General features: G+C 45.7%; 1 protein-coding gene across 5 annotated transcripts in view; it reads left to right on the top strand.

The window, feature by feature from the left end:
- hth (Meis homeobox homothorax) overlaps positions 1-22,393 on the top strand; it is a 479,196-nt gene that overhangs the window by 100,910 nt on the left and 355,893 nt on the right. For all 5 annotated transcript variants that reach the window (XM_086904801.1, XM_086904800.1, XM_086904799.1 and 2 more), the window contains 2 exons: positions 1,231-1,281; positions 9,943-10,134. In XM_086904801.1, the coding sequence (XP_086760927.1) occupies positions 1,231-1,281; positions 9,943-10,134 (243 nt within the window). The remainder of the gene's footprint in view (positions 1-1,230; positions 1,282-9,942; positions 10,135-22,393) is intronic.

The raw sequence follows: 22,393 nt of genomic DNA, 5'->3' as shown, positions 1-22,393 counted from the left end.
CGCTCGGTCCTTCCTTTCAACGTCCTTCGCCGTTCCTCCTCGCTGAACCACGATTTCACGTTCCACGTTCCATTAGAGGCTGATTGTTCGTATCGCGGTCGCGGTGGACGCACACGTGAGCCGATCGGTGCGTGTACCGAAAAGGAGTACACCTCTCCGCAACACACAGGGAGAGGAGGAGGAGGAGGAGGAGGAGGAGGAGGCTCGTCGAAGGCCTCTCTCGAGTCGCTATCTGAGGGAGCACTCATCGCGGTCGCTTCGTTATCGGCAGCGCGGAATCATAATGGGCCATAATTGCATAAATATAATGTTAATTAACAATTAAGATTGCCGCTTTGCCTAATTGAATCGCCGCTCCTGCAGCGGCCGCGCCCCTTCGCCGCTCGATCGGATTGGAGAGAGGTGGCTTTAAACGTAACGCCGTATCGGAAAATTATGCCGATGGCCGTGGCTCGAGTATGCACACGCTCGATCCCCGGAGAGAGGAGAGAAACGTGACCGTGTGTCGCCTTAGAAAAACGCGTATTCATATATATATATAACACGCTCTGGATGCCGATTCGGAGAAATAAAGAAGAGGGTGGAAGGCGAGGACTCGTTGGTCAAGATCGGGCATTCAAATGAAATCGTGTTTCGAGAGAATTACGAGATATCGCTCTTTTTACCAATTATCGAGAGAAAGGAGAATATATATGAATGTATATTTTTTCGTTGTTCGCGGTTTCTCACTCGAGAGATTGTCAGACCTCAAGACGAGGTCATAATTGAAACGTTTGCGATACATTCGTTTGGATGGCATAAACCTGGGACTCTTTCGTAGATTTCGTTCTAATGAGATCGTATGAGAGAAATATTAGGAAGAAGAAAAAATCGATCGTTCGGATTGTATTATGGGTGAAGTAAAAGCACGGTGAAATTAATTGAAAAGCGTCGAGGTATCGACATACGGTCGTTGAACTGTTAGCAGCATCTATCGATCGTGGACACGGAATTTCGGGGATGTAATTAGCGGCGTGCAGAGATGCAATAATAATTAATTCCCGTTAATCCTCGCGGAGTGAATCGACCGGTAGTCAACGGAGCTTTCCGTATTCCGGGAGAAATAAATGGGGATTCGTGTTCCCAGCGAAATCTTTTGCCCCGATCGAGGCTTCCTATTTTTGCCCTATTTTTCCTAGTTTTCTTCGAGCGGACGAATTTTATCCCGTTATTTTTGTTTTCTTTTTCCAGATGGTACAAGCGATCCAGGTCCTCCGGTTTCACCTCCTCGAGCTAGAAAAGGTGAGTGAATGAACTTTTGCGATTTCACAAATCGTGTATTATTTATTATACGATATGTATTTGAAAAGTATCCTACTTTTACAACGTTATCTTTTCAACTTTAATATCGATTAATTTGGTTTTAAATAATTGGTGAATTAATTGCGTGCGTAATTGTCGCTGCAATAAATTCACTCGTGATTTAATAAATATATATATATAAAATTAAACTTTATTAATGATATTTACAATCTTAACGCTCGAAAAATAAAAATAAGCGTGTGACTTTTGTGATAAGATTTTTGATAAGCCACATCTTCGATAAGTTATTGATACATGTCGTAAATTTTTTTTTCTTTTAGCGAAGATTAAATGACGAGAATAATAAATTTCGTATGTATCATTCAAAATGTTTACGAGCGTTAAGGAATTAATAATTACATAATATATATATATATATAAAAATATCTACAACATAAAATAAATAGAGAATTAATTTGTTAAGCATCGGAAAGATATCGTACTTGCAATTTCCGTGAAATCCTTTTTTTTTTTTTTCACGAGAACCTTGCTTGCTGTCCCCCATCAGATTCACACAACTAGACGTTCTAACGCGATATAAAACAAAATTAACATCTCTGCGTGAAATCAATCGAATACAGATTCGAGATTATATTGCAAAAATAATTTCCACGATTATTTTTTATACTCTCATCGTCAAATACGTTCCTTACCTTAATATCGTACCTATCCACGAGCGGAAAGGCCCTTAATAATTAGTTTCACACACGCGAAATATTAGATTAATAGAACGGAAGCGAGCGCGCGTGGTCCGCTCCAATTGTCGGGGATTACCGGGTGTAGATAAGCCGTTCGAAACGGTTGAAAAACAACTGTTACGGGTGGAGCCGCAATTTTCCGTAATTGTAGTGAAAGCTCGGCCACCACCCGTCCTCGTCGTCGTCATCGTCGTCGGTCGTCGCTCGACTATGGCGTGCACCTTGGCTCCGCTCTCCACAGCCGTAAGTGGCGTCATTTACCTGTCCAATGGCCGCTAGACGGTGCTCCCCGAGTTGTTTGCATTGGAACGGCCATCTTTCTCCACCCGAGGTCCTGATTTTTCTCTCTCTCTCTCTCTTCTTTTTCTCTCCCCCCATTCCCTTCAAGCTCTCCCCTCCTTGTGAACCGGAAACTCGTAAATCGGAGTACATGTGTCGCGTAATAGATTCCACGGAGCGGTTCAAAGTCACGGCAGGAGAGGAGAGGCAACCGTTTAAGCGTGAATTTACGATTTTTATTTTTGAAACGAGATGCGGATATGGATAGGTGAAGTAATAAGTTACGATTGAATAAATTATACCGTGGAGTGGTAATGCATGTTTCCCGGGACGACGAAGAAGAAGTTTGCGAGGTTCCCTCTTATTCTTAGATCGGCGAAACACAACTAAAGTTTCGATTCAGTCTGGTCGGGTTTAGCTATTACTGTCTCGCGAAAGTGCAACTTTCCTGCTTTCTTGAAATATCGAAATACCCTTTCGAAAATATCTTGGAAACGTGTAATAACATATCGATATCGATCGAAAATTGATTTAAGAATGAAAATTAGACGTGTGAAATTCATACGAAGCTCGTATTTTTTTAAAGATTTTCGTCATCGATCGATCAACTTTCGATTTACCCGCGAATACTAATTAAGACGAGGGGTCAGAATGTACGAACGTCGGTCCCAGAGGGCTGGAAAAAGTCGCGGTTCGGTCTCGTGTCGCTGTCCAATCGACGACGACACGAGAGCGAACAGCGGTCGGGATTAATTGAACCGGGATATCCGGTTTAATATTCCGCGCTCGTTCTCGCGTCGTTGCTCCATGAGAGCGGTATAAATAAATATTGCATTAGAAGTACGGCCTCGTGTTTCGGCCTCCCGTCGAGCTTTTTCTCTCCCCTTAACGATTGATAACCGATTCGAAAAGAGGAGAGGGCAAGAGAATGGACGGACGTTTCGTCGAAAGGAAAGAGAAGGAGGAGGAGGAGAGGAGCGCGAGTTTTCGGGACCACGGTTTGCGTGGTTGCAGAATACCAGGGCCCGGGTTTCGGCCCCGTTTTTGCGCCGATATTTTATCATACGAAATAGCGGACATCCATCGCATTTCCATCGAAATGGCAGCTGACGTGGCGGCGCGGCAGCCATTGGAGACCGGCCAGCTCGATCCCCGACCCTCGTGTGTGCGCTGCTCCCTCTCGGCCCGCCTCGGATCGGCCCGCTCGATCCTGCAATTTTATACCAATTTTCCTCATTTGCCGCGATTACATTATTATAAAGGCAGGGGGCTATCCTTACGGCGAATCCGCACGCGGCCCTTTCTTCTTTTTCTTTTTTTTTCCTCTCTTCCTCTCGCTCTTTTTCTTCTCCTTTCTCTCCGTTTATACGCATGTGCATACGGTCGTGCTTGCTCGACCTGGGGTTCTTTGTTTCGGATGATTTTTCGAAGGGAGAAATGATAGGAAAAAAAAAATGTCAGGAATCTTGGAACGAAATATTTGCTTCGGGGCTGGTTTCGAGTCGGGTTGTACAATTTTTCATTTGATCGCGACTTACGTTTCTTAAGAAATTGTTAAAACTTCCATTTTCTTGCTCGTCGAATTATAGAGAATATTAATTTTAATATATATATTCTCGAAACACCTTGTAAAAAGACGTCTTTAATTAAAAGAAAATTTATTAGAAAAAAAAAGAACGGATAAATATCTTTCCATCGAGGGAGCAGCATCACGCGATCGTTGCAAGAAAACGTTGTCAGTATCCGCGATACTCTTACGCTCGAGACACCGACCTTCCTCCCTGTCCACGAGTCGTATACACACCGAGGCGGCAAGAAATCGACGTCGACGTCGTCGTCGTCGTCGTCGTCGTCTCCTGCGGGAAGGAAGGTCCGGATAAGAAACCGTCTCACCGGGATCAAGACGCCAAACCGATATTCAATCCGCGGTCGTGGCTTTTTCCTCCCACGAAAACCGGGCCGGCCACGATTCCAATACGCCAGCCGGTGGATTTATTTCACCGAGATCGGCGTACGCGATATCGGTGGGGCGGGTCTCGAAAAGCCGCGACAAAACCTGGCCGCAATTTGGCACGGTGTGCGCACTGGCATCGGCCGGTAATGAAGATTGAAACGTTGCCTCGGTCCTCGGGGATCGGAGACACGCGGCGGCCTCTTCTTCGAGCCGAGGTCTTGGAGCGAGCAACGAGGAATGCAGCGAACGCGCGATCAAGAAGATTCCATAAATATCTGGAGCTCTCCTCGAGAGGAGCTGTAGGGCGGACGGAGGACGAGAGTGATAGGTGAAGAAGGGAGAGAGGCGATGAAAGGGAAGAGGAGGATGGAGTACGGGTGATAGGAGGTGGAAGAAGAAGAAGAAGATGGACGGAGCTTCGGATAGCTGGAGAAAGAAACGGAGGATGGAAGGGAGGAAGAAGGACGGAGTACGAATAATAGAGGCGAAGAGAGAGGTTGTCGAGTTGAAAAGAGAGAAAGGTTTCGTACCATTGAAGCATGGTAGCCCGCGGTGCTGCGCTTCGTGCATTTAACATTTTCGAGCCAATCGCGTATTAGCATAATTACGTTTTGCAGAGGGAAGAGGGAAAAAAGGACCGTCTTCTTGTATCTCGCTCCCTTTTCCCTCTCTTCTTCCACTCTCTCTCTCTCTCTCTCTCTTTCTCTCGAGTCTCCCTTTTCGCGTCGATCTTCGACGGTTGCATTGCAACTTCTCTTCTCTCCTTTCTCCCTGTCTGTTCGTGCCGTATGCAAGACACACGGTACGCTACACGTTATCGCCAGTTAGAGAGCGGTAAATTTCTTATGGGGGTATTATGCGGCGCATACCGGCCGAGATTCATACAGCGAACATCCTCGTACCACTCGGTCTTACCTGGCTCGCGAACTGGTTCTGCTTTATACCTAGCACTCTGGGGACATCCGCGCGCTTCCTCCCTCCTGTTGTTCCAGCCTGGTTTTCGTGGACGTCCCGATGGGCGGGACATCCGGGTCGACTTCCAAGGCTGTTTACCCTTCGCCCGCCATTTTAATATGGATCGTTTTGCGGGGATACCTCGGTTTTTGGGGATTAGAAAAGCGGATTTGCGACTTAACAGAGCGGTTGATGGGGAAGAACGGGTAGTTAAAGATGAGTTATAGGGTGTAAAATTGTGGACGGGCGTAGTGAAGGTTGATGAAGGTTGATTTTTACGCACGTTCCAATTTGGCCGAGAGAATTTTACCGTCTAAGTTCCGTGTATTTACGAAACGAGAAAAAACGAGTATCGTTAGATAGATAACACGAAATCGATTCAAATATCGAGCAAATATGAAACAAGAAGAATCGCAAGAACCGGTGTGCAACCCCTTGCGAGACGATTGCTTTTCGAAACGAAAACGAATCGCCTCCCTTCGTCCGGCGAAACGTCATCGACAGGCTGCGGAAGGAGAGTTGCAGTCGTTGGTAGGCACATACACGCACGCACACCCGGTATATATGGCTATCCTGTGCGTGCCGTAAGGGGTAGTCAGGTTGTGAATCGGGGCACGGTAGAGGAACCGAGACAGACACCCCGAAACCTTCATTACCTTCGGCTTCAAAGGAGCCCATTGTGCCGTAAATGGGGTTCGCTCCTCTTTCCTCCTCCTCCTCCTCCTCCTCCTTTTTACTTTTCTTCTTTTCCTTTTTTTATTTCTTACCTTTTTTTCTTTTTCTTTTTTACTCCTTTCTTCCCTTCCCCCCCTCTTTTCCCTCGCTCTGTTCCTGCGTACCCCGGATCCGTTCCATTCTTCGGCCCGTTTGCCTTTCCGAGACGCCGTCAACAGAGGGCGAGGAGGAGGAAGAGGAGAAGAGACACTTGCCCGCTCGTTTACGTAAATTCTCGAGTAATTTCGAGTGAAAAGGGGGAAGGGGGTTGGAAGGGGCGTACGAAGGGGGAGGGGGAGGGAAGAGTGTAACGTCGCGGAACCTCCCCTCGCGCGATCGAGGGGGAGGAGAAAGGGGACGGAGAAAGGAAGAGGGGGACAACGGGCCGTTTAAGAAGTCTTTGAATCGAGAACTCGTTTCGAGCCCGCGGCTCTCTCTCTCTGCCCCTCGAACGACACGCTTCTTCCCCCTTCCTTCGTCGTCCTCGCTGTCCCTTCTTACCTATACATCCACGCGGACTGGTCTCGAACTCCCTCTCCCGAAGATAGCGGCCGATCTAACTTCGTGGCGTGGACGAATCGAAGAAGGGAATTTTTACCAGCGAGATTCACTTGTATCGAACAAAATCGAATCGTCTCGTGCGTCGCGTAGATCTCTCGTTGATATCGAAATTTTCGGTCACATCTGAAAGGGATTTCGATCGATAAGACGTTTCTTTACGAAAATCAAACGTACGATTTCAGCGACACAGTCTGGACCGACTCCCGTCCGCGCGGAGCTTGTTAAATCGGCCATAAAATGGGAAATAATCTCGAGTTACAGGCGGGTGTTGTAGCGGGTGATATCGTGAACGCGACTCGTCCCTACGTGGCGCTTAACACCGGCCACCTTCTTCCGGTAATGGCCTCGTGGTGTCGCGTGTACTTCGCGAGGGAACACGAGAAGCGTTCCGCGGAGGACGCGATGAAAGCGATACTCTTCGCGGGCGAAAACCCTCCTCCTCCTCCTCCTCCCCCTCTGTTCCTTTTATTTCGGAGAGGAGAGAAAATTTACGGCCGCGGTTCATCCGCGGAAATTAAATACCGCCGGATAATTCCGTGGAGGAGGAATCGTGGAGGAGGAAGGGAGAGGGGGAGCTTTCTCCACCACGGTTCGAGGATGGGTGGAGAGGAACGAGCAGGTCGAGGAGGAAACGGTGATCCTTTGAGACACTCGATATTTTCCTGGCCCTTTCTCCTCCACCGCGAACCTCCTTTCTCGTATCAGAAAATCCGAGAAGCTCTCTCTCTCTCTTTCTCTCTCTTCGTGCCAGCTTCGATGAATTAGAAGATGCCAAAGAAGTGCTCGGCTGCCTAGCGCGTATCCTTCGGTCTGGAGGAGAGGGATAGGAGGATATAGCGTGTCAACCGTGCGAAAGGATACGATGCGATGTGTGGAAGAACGATCTCCAGAGTTTGAAACAAAAAAGAAAAAGAAAAAGGTTGTTGTTTTTGGAATTTTGAGAAACGAGCTTGAGAAACGTATTCCCCAGTGATGGTCAACTTGTTTTTTTTTTTTTTTTTTTTTTTGATTACGAGTTACATACGTGTTAGGATCGCGAGTATCGCGTGTCTTTTAGACACGATGTTCGGGGAACGTTGACAAAGAAGAAGACGGTCGAGAGACCTTTTTCTCGCCGCAAGAAGAAGTTGGAGCAGAAAATGGACACGCCGTTTCTAGTAGAAGTCGAGTGCGTGTTGTCGAGGACCCGAGTTTGGATCCTGTGTCAGAGCCCGGTTAGGATGATCGGTCTGCGGTGTAGGGTGACGCGATTCAAAGGACCGATAGATGGCAAAAACTTGCGTCCGCGGTGCATCGTATCATGTTCTAGATCATGAGCTTCGAATACTGGAGAAGTTTTGGCGATATATATGTAACCTTCCTCGCTCACGTGAACCGATGCGACCTAACCACCGCTTATAATCATTCGCTTGTAACTCTAATAATACGAGTATCTGAAAAACAATATATATCGAGTATATGTAGTTAATGGTCATGTGGCGCTAGTGTCGCCAGCCATCTTAGATCCTTACTGTTCCCTTATTAAAATCTCGATACGATCTTTTACGAGCCAAAGATTGGACGTATAAATCCGTTAATTTCACTTCTTCGAAATTTTTTCATTTAAATTCCCGCACGAATTCCCCGAGAGCAGTCTCTCTCGATTGTTAAAAAAAAAAAAAAAAAACCAAGAAATAAAGAGATCCGCGGTCGTGCCAAGTTGGAAAAAACGATTTTTGCCGGTGATTGGGGTGTGTTCCGAGTGCGTGTACGAGCGGTAAAAAATGGCTCGATAACCGTGTTCCCGTGCGCGCACGTACACAAAGACGGGTGTAGGTGAACGCTTCTCAGCGTCGTGGCCGGGCCTTCTTTCGGCGATTCGCAGGAGAAAGAGGGACGAAAAGGTGGAGAGAGAGAGAGAGAGAGAGAGAGAGAGAGAGAGAGAGAGAGAGAGAGGAATATGGGACGAGGAGGGGCCCCTCTCCCTCCCCCTCCCTGCACCGTTTCTTTTCTTCGGTGAGCATTGTCGGCCGGTTCGACTCGACTCCCGGCGGATCAAATTCTAACCAGTCCGGCATTATAGCTGCTGTCCTTCGAGCTCTCTCCACCGCCCTCTCCCGCCGCCCTTTTGGTCCCGCGTTAAAGAGAGTCTAGTCATCTCGAGGAGGCATTGTGTTACCGTGGCATGCCACTTGGAACAAAATTCTGGAGAATCTCTCCTGGTGCTTACGCGTACACAGCTTCCTTTGTCGGTTTCGACGAATTTATCCAAGAAAAATGTAAAAAAGAAATGTATATATGTAAAAAGAAAAAAAAAAAAAAAGAAAGAAGAAAGAAAAAAAGGAGAGCAACGGAAAGGAGGAACTTTAAACGTATAGAAATATACGATATGGCACCGTGTTTCAAGAGAACGAGCCCGTGTCCCTGGATCGGTTTCGCGTCCGATCAAGCGTCCTCTCGCATACGCTTAACGCGTGATAAACGCGTGCATTGTCTACGGTGGTGTCGGCCACGGCCTTCCACCATTGGACGGTGCCGCCTACGGCAAAGATGGCCGTCTTCTCTATTACGTATAAATGCCTAATAAGAAGAACCGTCGTACAAGTATCTCTACTACTAGGTGGATAGGTTGCCAGAGAGGCAGCTAGCCCCAGCCAGTCTCTCCTCTGGAAGCTCGAACCAAGAGGGGAGGAGGAGGAGAAGGAGAGGTTAGGAAGAAAGCGCGTGTACGCGCTTGCAACGAGGGAAGACACGCCGCGCCGCCTCGTAATGCGCCTTCCTCCTCCTCCCCCTCCCGTCCTCTTCTACCCATCGATTTACATATAACAAGATAAGCGTTTTTATTTGCTTTTGCTTATATAATACATTTTTTCTAAACCGAATCGAGCGACCAGAGGCCGAGGCGAGCCTCGGTCCAGGGGCCGGCCAAGGGGCAAGGTAAGAGGGATCGGGAGGAGGATGAACCGTGAGGAGGACGCTCGAGGACCGGGTATCCTATAGGCCTGTCAGACCTCATTTGCATACATAACATTCTGGTCGACTGGACACCGGTCAGACCTCCTCGCTCCGTCTCGCTTCTGCTCGGTATCCGAGATACAGGGTGTCTTCGTTCCTCGCTGCTGGACCGCTTCCACGGCCTCGAGATGCAACCAGCTCTCCTCGCCGGCTTCCTCCATCTTTGTGTATCGATACCAGCGTTCGTATCGGCCTCGCCATCCCGCGCGGCCCTTTTGGTACCCGTTGCTGAAAATACCGGGTGAAACGTTTTACCACGAACGGACGAACGAACGGATCTCTCGATCAAACGAAGTGTCGTTTCGGACGAAAGTCGAATATCGAAAATCTCGTTTCGAATAGGTTGGAATATATGTATAGGGTCGAAACCCATTCGTACGATAATGGACAATTACGATTTTTTAATTCGAACGAGTTGTCTAATTCGAACAATTGTTGTTTTCGCAGGTGCACGAATTGTGCGACAATTTCTGCCACCGGTACATCAGCTGCTTGAAAGGGAAAATGCCTATAGACCTAGTGATCGACGACAGAGAGAGCTCGAAACCGCCCGAGATGGGGAACGGTTTGGACGGTGGCGGGCCGAGGAGCACCGCGGACAGCACCAGCCACACGGACGGAGCCAGCACGCCGGACGTCGTGAGTACCTCACCATCGTCGTCTTATTATCCGCACGACGCGATCACCCCCCACCATCACCACCACCACCATCACCACCATCACCACCAGAGCCAGAATAATAGTAACAGTAATAATAATCACGCCGGTATCGGCAGTGCCGCCACTACCACCCCCTTGCAATTGAGCCAAAACCAAAGCCAAAACCACCACCCTACGCCGCAGTCGAACACCACCACTACTACTGCTATTACCCCAAGTAGCGCCGCCACAACTCCCAACTCCCTAAAGCGTACGCACCAACAGATGATGATGGCAGCCGCGGCGGCATCCGCGATGGCCACCTCGCCGCACGCAGCCGCATCCGCGCCCCCTGCGCACGCGCACGCCGCCCTCGCCGCCTACCACACCATCAGCTCGGCCGTTTATCCGTGCTCGTAATAGACGACGCGACTTCCGTGCCGATACCGCGAGACCTTTTTCTCTCTCTTTATCTTCCCCTCTTCCGTCAAATTCTTCTTCTTCTTTTTCTTCTTCTTCTTTCCATCGTCTTTCCATCGTTTGGCAGAGAAGAACATCCCCTCCCCAATTCTGATCACCCTTCTCTTTCACGATCGCGTTTCTTCGAGGCGATCGACCAAAATGGACGCCTCCAATTTATCCTCCATTCATCCCTTCGCTCGTTCCTTCCAACGATTTGAAGCGAGATATCGTACGGGTGATGAACCGTGCGTCGCGATGGTTCGATCGCGACTGACAGTGGCGCGAACCACCGTGGACGCGCACCGTGGGCGCCCTCTTCGCTCGTCCTCGTGCCTCGAGGTCACGTGTTGTGTGCACGTCCGGATCGAACGTAAGCCGCGAGAAAGATGTGTACCCTGGGTATATAAGTCGCTCGACACGGACGCGTGGACGGAGCTTCCTTCGAGGTCGTTCTCTTTTTTCCTCTTCTTCTTCTTCTTCTTCTTCTTCTTCTTGAAATACTCGTTCTTTTCTTCTTCTTCTTCTTCTTCTTCTTCTTCTTCTTCTCGATCGAAATATCTTCGACCAAGTCTCGGCCAAGATCGATCGTGTCTCGGGGGGGGGGGGGTTGCAAGGGTGTCACGAACGGGTGTCTCGGGTGATGCATACGATAAGCCGCGAATTGTTGGACTGGCGCTACTTGTCGGAATTTCCAGTACGTTGCTAGCGAGTTGTACCGCTCCGAGCAATTGACGACGAGTGTTACTCTGTTTGGCACTTGGCTGGCTTTTGAGTTCATTCACGTTACGTTTCTTTTCTTTTCTCTCTCATTTTCTCTCATTCTCTCTTTCTATCCCTTTTTCTTTCTCTATCTTTCTCTATCTAATCTGTTGTTAACCGTTGCTCAAGAGAAAACCGTTGTTCAGATCGGTTCAGATCGACACGTTGTACATATAATTCTCTACACACGATCTCTCGAACGAGGCCTCTCCCTCGTCTTCGATTCGTCTCGAAATCGAGAAATTCTTAAAAAAAAAAAGAAAAAGCTTCCGATTTCGCTGCGAGAAATCGGATTATATCCCAAAAATTATCCATCGTTATCCGGATGTGCCCCCCCACCCCACTTCGGAAGTGGTTCGCCACTTGTTTGTTTAGGTTTCGCTTTCGTGGATCATTACGTAAGATCGCGTCGTGGCTGCGAGGAAGAAAACGCTTCTAAATTCGTCCCGAGCCAGAGAGACACAGCCGGCCAGCCACGTCCGATGACATCGATTTTCGGCCGGTGTTCCGCTTTCAAAACACGTCCGGAGGTGTCCAAGCCCCTCCGAGACCGCCTTTTCGAGGTCCAACCAGTCACGATGAGCTATTATAGCCGAACCGGGACCTTATGCAATCGATTCTGCATCTCGTCTTCGTCGTTCTGGGTCGCGCGCTCCCTCCTCCGTACACGCTTCTCCCTTCGGTCTTTATCTCTTCGACGGCATAGCACGTGGTTCGCGTGCTCGAACCGACCACGCTTCGACTCTCTCTCTATTTCTATCTCTATCTAACCCCTTATTCCCTCCCTTTTTTCGAAAAATTTCCTCCTCCTGTTTCTGGAAAAACAGAAAGGTCTCTCGAGGTACGGCACACGGTGCAAGAGAACGTGAAACAAACAACGGGCATTAATCGAGGAGAGAGGAGAACGGCCGCGAATGGCGAGGGCGCACGGTGTGAGAGAAGGAAAAGGAAAAAGAGAGAGGAAAAAAAAAAGGATCGTTAGGAACACGCGTTTCGAGGATTCTCGCGAACGAGGCGTTGACTTCTTCTTCTTCTTCTTCTTCTTCTTCTTCTTCTAGAAGATCACTTAGATTAGTAGATTAGCTAGATTAGTTAGATTTCCATTTTAGGTTTTCGCCGTTGCCCGAAGGGTCTGTGCTTTTAAATCGATCGTTCGAGGATACAAGTTTCTTTTTTTTTTTAAGTCATATACGATATTTTTAACGATATTGACGGGCCTCGAACGAGATTATACGTGGCAGTACATATACGTTTTTAAATATACGTTTTCTTTTATCTTTTCTTAACAAATTTCGACAAATTTTTCTCGCACATTGAGACTGATGATCATTTTTTTTTTATTCACGGGACGGAATAAAAAGCAGCGGGGGGAGGGGGAGGGGGATCGCGTTTCTTTCTCATTTTCTTCGTCTTCTTCCGTTCTTTCCTTTGCTTCCCCCTTTCTCGTTTATTCCGCGGGATATCTCGGATCACGCGATCGATAGTATCGCGGGCGGTAGGCGTGTACACGACAGGCGTAATGCCGTCTACGCGGCGTCTGCCTTCCGGATAGCCTGCGTCCAGGCGTGATGGAAGGTCGTGTCGTGGATGGACCGCGTCGAAAGGGGAAGAAAGATGAAAAAAGAAAAAAAAAAGGGCGCGAAAACGGAGAGGAGGAAAAGAGAGTAGGGAGAGAGAGAGCGTGTGCGAGAGAGAGAGAGAGAGAGAGAGAAAGCAGGAAGGTGTGACGGAGAGGACGAGTGAAAAGAGAAAAGGAAAGAAAGAGAAAAAAGAAGGACGAGACACGAGAGAGACCGTTCGCGGGTATCGGGTATCGTCGCGAGCGATCGCTTAAATTCATTGCTGAAAACTGAACCTATTAATCGTGATCAAGATATACGTAATAGGATGTAAGGCTTAACGATGCGCGACAAGATGAATTTTGTGTCTATTTTTAAACGGGAACTTGTTCGAGTTATTCTCTCTAATTTAATAAGAATCGCGCGCGTGAGGAGAAAGTGAGAAAGAGAGAGAGAGAGAGAGAGAGAGAGAGAGAGAGAGAGAGGAGGAGAGAGAGAGAGAGAGATTGTGCGATCGAGCGAGTGTAATGGACGGATGAAATATTTCACGAGAAATGCTCGTGAAAAATCGTTTAGCGATGGTAGACGTAAATAGTTTCTAACTTATTAGTAGCTTTCGATTAGTGGTTACCGAGCAGAATGAGTAACTGATCGTTCTAACATGACGACGGGTGAGAAGGGCACGAAGGGACTAAGTTATTAACCCTTTGCACTCGAAGATTCTTTTCGAGGAAGTACGATCGATACCAAAGGTGATGAAAACCTTTAGAAATTAACGTAAAAACGACGTGGACTTGAATTTCTCGTGTTAGCGCGAACATTATATTAACTGTCTCGTTTTTAAATTGCACAATTGCAGAATTCTATTCGAGGAATAAATTACTTTGATAAAAATACTTCGAAAATTTTGAAGATAGGAAGATATAGATACTAGATACTAGCTTGACAGAGTGCAAAGGATTAATTCTATTGCGACAGATCGACGATTTCATCCTGCTTAAGACGCCTCCGATAGATCCTGCATCGTTTAAAAAAATTCCCTTTCAATACAAACAATATTAATATATATTTCATAATAATCGACAACGAAACTCGAAGAAACACGTCGGATCTATCGATCTATCTTAAGCAGGGTTGGATGATCGACGAAGGAAAACGCGGTTAAAAAAATATCTCCTCGTGCGAGGAGAATTTATACCATATTTATGTATGTATACGAGCAACGAACCGCGTGAAGGAATAGCGAAGAGAGAGCCGAGAGCCGAGCGAGATGCCCAGAAGTCGTACGCGATCGAATTATCCAACCACCAGAACAACTAGGTCTCGGTACTCGTAACTAGGGAGTTGTGTGAGGTACAAGTCCTGGCCGGCAGGGCGCGCGAGGTCCACCCCCAATCCCCGTACTTAATAAAACCCTTGAACATTGTGTTGCAACAAAATATATAAATACATATATGTAAGAAAAAAGAATGATGAAAGAATATATAGAAAGTGAAAAGATAAAATTTCTCGTCTTATCTATGTATCATATACACGGATAAGAAGGAGAATCGAAGGAGGCGAGGAGAAGGCAAGAAAAAAAAGGAAAGAGAGAAACTTCCTAGCTGGTGCCCCCTAGAAATAAAACGAGCCTCGAGAGCTCATTTGACCCTGGAATTAGAATAACCTGCAACATGTATATCAATTTATATGTGATACACCGACACTCAGGCATATAATTTAAATATTTATATACATATAAGGATAACACGATTCGTCATGCAAGATTTTTTTAAGCAAATAATTATTATACACATTATACGTGTTTCGATTTTTGTGATTTTTTTTTAATAAAAATCTAACGACACCGCACTTCTTTTATTTTTCTTAACGATCAATATCGAAACAAATACGCGGATACAATACAGATATAGATTACAAACAAATACTTACACATTGTTATACCGTACATGAGCAAAGTGCTTGCGTACACTTATCATATATCGCGGGTCCACTTGTCGATGACAAGGTGCGTATGAAACAGGGTGAAGGGCACCAGACCGGAGGACACGTTCTCCAAGCTTCCTCCTTCTTCCTCCATCGAGAAACTCGCTGCGCCGACACGATTCGGCACGGTATTAAAATCGAGAAGGAGACTAAAAAGCAAAAAAAGGATGAAATATCGATATATGTCATATATTGTATGCATCAAAGGAAAATAAATAGAATAAATGCAAGGGTGTGTACGGAGGTTTGGAAGGTGGGCTTCGGCACCAGTCGGTCGGAACCCTAGTTACGAGTGCCGAACCTAGGGTCGAGAGACACCAGGGATACACTGGGTCTCTCGGCTTCTCTTTCATCCCCACAAGATAACGATACGACGGATGGAAGCCACCATGTCTGAAGATAAAAATGTGGAAAACCGTGCTCATAATCGGTGTTCTCCGACTGTGTTTTTCTATTCGATTCTAACGATTGTATTTGTACGTAAAACAACGCTCAATTTTTACATATTACGCTTCGAAGCAATTTTTATATGTCCCGCCACGTTTGTTCGTTGATATATACTTATTATTATTATTATTATTATTATTATTATTATTATTATTATTATTATTATTATTATTATTATTATTTTCTCGACAATCGCGCAGAGTTGTACTTTTTTTTTTCTTTTTTTCTCTCTTATTTCTCCGTATCTTTACGCGATTGTTTCAATTTTTGTTTGTTTGTTGCGTCTTCCATTTAAGGATCGTTCGAACTTCGATCGATTCGTCGACAATCGTTTCTTTGTAAACGCGATCGCGTAATAAGAACGCGTAGGTGAATATTACGATTCATCGTTGATGCTGCGATATTCTTCATTCATTGTTTTTTTTTTTTTGTATGTACTCTCTTTTCGTGTTGTTTTATCTTTTATTTTTTTATATTTTTTTTATTTCCTTCGAACGAAAAGAGTTTCTGTACTTATTATAATTATGGAATATATATATATATATATATAGATATGTGTATATATATTCGGAAAGAAATGTTGCTCGCTCGACCGTCCGCGCGAGGATTCGCTTCAATTACGCTTATCGAACGATCGACCGGACGCACGTAACACGCGGAGCGTCTTCTCGAGCGCGTTTCTCGAGACGAAAATTGCACGTATATAGATGAGAATGGAACCGACGTGAATACATTGTGCCATAAGTGCAGAGCAGGCGCTCGCGCGTGCGCTCAGACTGTGTACTTAATTATCGTTAATCGGTATTCTTCTATTGAACTGTTCAAAGATGCGGAAAAAGAAAATTTGTCAATCGACCACGGTCCCTCGAGAGTCGATCCGCTGTTTAAAAAAGAAGGAGAGATAAATTCGAGGACGAATGTTTTTCTTGTAAAAACATTATGGCAATTATTTCGGTTTCTTTCTTCTGATCGTTTTGAATATTAGTTCGAGGAGAAAGATCGTACGTTGATTGTTGATGGATTATTTTGAAAATTTCGTTGTTCGAAATTTTTAATAGCATCAAGATGTGATATTGGCGAAGAAGTAGAAGAAGATTCTTTGAATTTCTTTAACCTTCATCGTTTGATAAAACGATCTTTCCCACCGATCTAATAATTTTCATCTCCATAACAGCGATTGCTCTCGTTCGACCATGATCGAAACGGAGATGCTCGGTCGATGTAGCTTGCGTTTCACACGTGCTCTGTACATTTATATTATTTTCCACCAAGCGTGGCCAAATTCGGGCTTCTGGCCTCGGGAGAGAGGCAAGGAGATTCTCGATCGGCGCTCGATCGATTCCTCCTTCCATCCAGGGTGAGAAAAAAACAAATCTTGATCTTGTTTGTGGAATGATGTCGCGATTTTTATGTATTTAATGTATATCTTCTTTATTTCTTTTTTTTTTTTCTTTCCTTCGTCGAATAGTTTCTTTTTTTTTTTTTGCGCATTTTTCCTACTTTTTTTTTTTTTTTTTCTCTTTTTCTCAATTTTCTCGTTTCGTGCGAGATCGTTGTTAACGTTTGTCGGGACGAGACTTTGTACGAGCTTTATCGGATGAGTTTCACGAATCACGTACCAACACTTTAGAAGGTCGCACACAACACGCACGCGCGCCAATCACGATGTGCACGGTTACACACACATACACACACACACACGCACACACATGTAACACACGCAATTACGCACACGTGTACACATAGAGAGGACACGCACACGCTGTTTCAATTAAACCGAGGTGCATAATTATAGACGCGCGTCGAGAGAGACGAGAACATCTCCTATTGTGTGTTTCTCTCTCTCTCGGTACCACATCGACGACGGATATTGCGCATGTATGTGTGTTTACAAGATTTACCTTAAAAGAAAAAGAAAAAGAAAAAGAAAAAAAAAATTTAGGCTTAAGGAACGATTTGGATGAGAATTTTTTCGATGAACGTAGAAGAAAGAGAGAGAGAAAGTGAGAGAGAATGAGAGAGAGAGAGAGAGAGAAAATAAAAGAAAAGAAAGATGGAGGGAAAAAAAGAAAAAACGAAGCGACAAAACGAAAATTTGTGCAGAACACTCACCCGAACAACTGTATACGATTAGCATTACATAGCGATAATATATTACCGATAATTGATAATTGTTTAAACTATTGTCTCAATCAACGTATTTTCATTATAAATAAATGTTAGCCTTGTTGAGTTAAAAAAAGGATTAAAAAGAAAAAAAAGAGAAACTGAATAATGAGTTAAGAGAGATGAAACAATACTATATATACATATATACATATATATATATGTATGTATATATATATATATATTTATTCACTTTTTGCCCGGCAATTTCCATCGAGAAACAACCGATACCACCGAGATCACCGGCCGAGATACGAGCTCGCTCTCCAGCTCCTCTTTCCCTGTGCATGCAGAACACCTTCGTGTCCATTTTAATTAAAGCGTCAACACACACACGACGGCCCTCGCGTCGTCGTCATCGTTCGCCAGATAACGCCACGAACCACCACCCTGGGATTCCTCCTCGTCGTCGTCGTCGTCGTCGTCGTCGTAGTCGTCGTTGTTCTTCTTGGTCGTCATCGTCGCGGTCTTCGTCATGGTGTCGTGCTCGTCGTTGGCTGTGTGTAATTGCGATCGGGTTTAATTAAATTCCCTCGACTCGCCGAAATCGACTCGTCGAAATCTGCCTCGCAACGAAGGGTGAGAGAGAGAGAGAGAGAGAGAGAGAGAGAGAGAGAGAGAGAGAGAGAGAGAGAGAGACATTTCGTTTCGACGATCCGTTTGACGATCCTGAGGCGCGAAATCGCGGGAAGAGGGGGGGGGGGGGAGGAACGCGATTCCTCGAACGATAAACGCGGCCGTCGAGGTTTCGAGCGAATTAATTAATTAAGCGACGCGTAGAGACGGAAATTTCGCAGGATTCGAGAGGCGAGGAAGGATATCTTCTATCGATCATCGTCGATAGACGAGAAACCATTCTCTGGAGGAGGAGGAACGAGGAACTTCGACCTGCACACCGTTGGACGCGACGAGGGAATATTAGGAGAAGCTCGGCCATAAATCTCGGTTAACCCTCCTCTAATAAATATTTAACCCTTTAAATTTGCAACAACCCTCGGCGCGTGTACCGATTTGCATAAGACTTCTATTTCATTTACACATCGCATAATTGAATATTTAAATTCAATTGGCCGTCGTTACGCGCTCGCTGTCCCGGAGCCGCAAAACTGCAGTAAAACTTGTAACGGGGCCACTTTCCATTCCCCCGAAAACTCACCCCCCCCCCCTCCAGGTACGATCTCTTCCTACGAGGAACCACCACGTCTCGTTGCCCGCCCTTCCAGCGCCCCGATCAACCCTTCGAGAATATTTCGCAACTCCCTCCCCCTCTTCCTCCCTTTCGAAGAAGGGGATCGAGGGGGATGGACGAATTCTTACGTTGGAGCGGAAGAATGCCTCCCCGACAAGAGAGAGTCTGTATTTATAATATAATTCGATGCGTGTCTTGGTTTTTATGGTTCTTTATTCGTCGTAGTATCACCGTTTTTGATGGAGCGGATTAAAGGGTTTGTTGTCGTGGATTATTCAGCTTGCTACTAATTTACGTTTATTTTTTTTTTTTTTTTTTGATTAATGGCGTCGCCGTCTATGAACGTTTATCATCGAATACGTCTGTACGATTCGAAAAAACTAAGCTAGACCAGCATGAAACCACAGTTTTTGTCTAAATTTATTTGAACGGTTAGTTAAAAATAGAGGGGGATAATAATCAATGAACTCTCATTCGTATTTCATCGGATCTGCATAAATGATGCCCCGCTGTAAGACACTTTAAAGAGTCTGATTAATAATTAACCTCTGACGAGATTGACTTTTAATTCCCAAATTCCACGCCACCACAGCTCGTTACATGTTTTAATATTAAAACTCGTAATTAGGCGAATCTAACAATAAGCCACGTTTGATCTCGCCGTGCGAAAGAATGAATGGCAATCACGTGGGCCGAGCCGCGTAGTATATCCGTGGCCACGTCGCGAATTTTCGACGTTCCACTGGCCAAATTAAAACCGAACCCTCTCCGGCCCCTCTTATTTTTCTCATTTCTCCTCCTCCTCCTCCTCCCCCTCCCCCCAAAATATTTTTAGAAACGTTTCATCGGGTGACGAGCGTATATATCCGCCACGTGTCGAGACCCGTTCGTGTTTCGTGGTGAATGTCCTCGCGTCTTCCCCTCCTCCTCCTCCTCCTCCTCCTCATCATCATCATCGTCCTCTTCTCCTTCTCCTTTTTCCTCTTCTTCTTCTTCTTCTTCTTCTTCTTGTGGTTCGTAACAACGATCTCCTCTCTGAAGCGACATCTGGTGGTGTCGCGGTACGTATATGGCCGTTAGCACTTTCACGAAAGGGATTACCATTGTCACGTTATTCATGCTAACGATGATCGGCTGAGATCGGTCGCCACGATAATCGCCGTGTCACTAAAATCGAGGAGGCGGTCATTGTGAGCGACATACTGACAGCATAATAAATTATACCTTTCCTTCCTCCTCCTCTCGTCTCCTTCTTTCCTTCGCTTCTCCACGCGTTCTCCACGCTTTTCCCCGCATCGTCGCTTCCTCCGCCAAGCCAGTGTACGTACCGCCGTCGTAACGCGATACAAGACAGCCAGGCACACCCGACCCGCGACGATAATCGCGAGGACAGCAGCCGATTATATCGCGGCAAATCATTTTTTCGCCGCTGTTTTAGCGGACTTAACCCGTTTAACCGGTCGCCATCGCTCCAATTGCCAGCCTGAGAAGAAATTAACGGCTTGGCAGGGTACGGGCCCCTCTCCCTCTCTCGTATAATATTCGTTCGTGTGAAACGATTATTGCTCGAACGTATCGGTCTTTCTTTTTTCTCTCTTTATGTATAAGCTTTGAACAATTTATCGATCGGCCAGTAGGGTATCGATCAGCAGGACAATCTGAATCTTTCGACCTGCCTGTTTATACTTTCCAAGAATTTCACTCGAGACAATTACTCGTATTAATATAATAAAGACGCTTGTCGCGTTTACCGAGAAGAATATGGCTCGTATGGACAGGATAATTTCTGTGCCAATCGACCTGTCGATAATACGATTCTTATTACGCGCTGGCTAGTATAAAGGGGGATGAATCGAACACATGTATAATACATATTCCATTTTGCATATTAATTAAGTCGCAACATCGGTCTCTGTGTGTGTGTGTGTGTATCGAAACCGCGCCATCGTTCCCATTTCTCATCCGAGATACCCAACAATACACGTATACACATCAGTTGGCACCTACCACTTAAGCAATTTTTCACGACGATGTATGTGCCGGGACCGACGATTATTCAAAATATCCCGCCACCCCGGTTTCCTAAACCCTCTTCTCCGCTTCTTTAAAATTCGTGTTCGAGACAACGCTTTATTCCAAGTATTTTTGAGCACCGAGTGAGAAAGGATTCGCGATCCCAACTATTTCAATTCAAGAAAAATGTAAATACTCGAGTCTCTTTTAATATCAAACACGCAATATTTCCAATTTCCTTCAACCTTTTCGTGTTCGAGTTTCAAGATCCATCTTGAAACGAGGAAATACATTGAATTTTTTTCGGGATAAAATTACAATTTTCGAAAATAGGATTATTATCGCTCCAAATATAATCGTCGAACGATAAGAAATATTTACTTCCGCGATAACCATTGACGCAATTTGACGAGGAAACGATCGACTGCTGCTATTGTTCTCGTTTTCGTCAAAAAAAAAAAGGAAAGAAAGAAAGAAAGAAAGAAAGAAAAAGTGTAATGCGACGTCAAAAAATGTTATATTATACTTTCGACTATCGATCGTAGCTGCGTGCTCGTACCAGGTAATATTCATAAATCGTGGACGAAAGCGCGGCTGCTGATGGCCGGGGCCGTCGTTTTTTCCCTCGCTTCTAAACCACAGCAGCCGCAAAAGAAAATCCGCTCGGAGCGCCGCAAAAACCGCGCGATGCAAACGGTCTGGAGAGCCGCGTTCCCACACCCACGCGGCCATGAGAGCTCTTCAAAGGTGTACGGCCATCCGCGTTCTTTCGAGTTCACAATCTCAATAAACGTGGCGAGTCGAAGAAGGATCAATTTCAATATTGGTCACCTCTAGAACGTATTCAGAACGATTCTATTCGTAATAAATGACGTTTTCTTCTTCTCCTTCTTCTTCCTCCTCCTCCTTCACCGATGTCTTCCTCATCATTCAAGTTTCTCTTCATTCTTAATTCTCTCTCTCTCTCTCTCTCTATTTTCTTCTCCTTCGTCATCCTCGTTATTTTTATCGCCATCCTCATCCTCCTTCGCCACCATCATCACCTTGTTAATCGGCTTCCTCGGCCTTTCCCCCTCATCCTCTTTATCTTCGCCTTTATCGGTTGTCTCCATCGTCGTTGACACGCGTGCATGACGACCATCTACGGGCGTCACGTCACGCGATGTCAATTGTAAATCCACCCGTCTCGTGGAAAATTACCGATCGCGGGAGTAGACGGTGAGCAGTTCAGTCCCGCGCGTACACGTGCCTCTCTATAATCCTGAGAAAAGATAAATAACGCTCGCGTATCGCGTCCATTCTCCACTTCAATCTCCGACCCGTTCTACTCTTTCAACGATACATTCTTTCAATTCTCACCTTAAAATTGTATCCTATCGATTATTACACTATCTATATTATTCTAATACATATCAAAACGATATATCAACACCAACATCTCTATTTACGCAATCCTGTTAATCTTATCCCCTCGATAAATTCTACGAATAAATACGCCAAAGAGAGAGATTCCACGATTCTACCAACCCTCCCTCCCTCCCTCCCTCTTGAACCTAAACCGTTTCTTTCGAAAATTCTTGGGAAACGGCCGTGGTCGCGGGCGATAATAACATCGGCAGGGCGGCTAGCTACGTCAGCTGGGGATGTATATTTTCATAATGTAATATCGTTGCGCCAC

Source organism: Apis florea, unplaced genomic scaffold, assembly GCF_048593485.1.
Source record: "Apis florea isolate Af1SG1 unplaced genomic scaffold, ASM4859348v1 contig_2350_pilon, whole genome shotgun sequence".
Lineage (NCBI taxonomy): Eukaryota > Metazoa > Arthropoda > Insecta > Hymenoptera > Apidae > Apis > Apis florea.
Note: the sequence above shows the minus strand (reverse complement) of the source record. Positions and strands in the feature narration are given on the sequence as shown.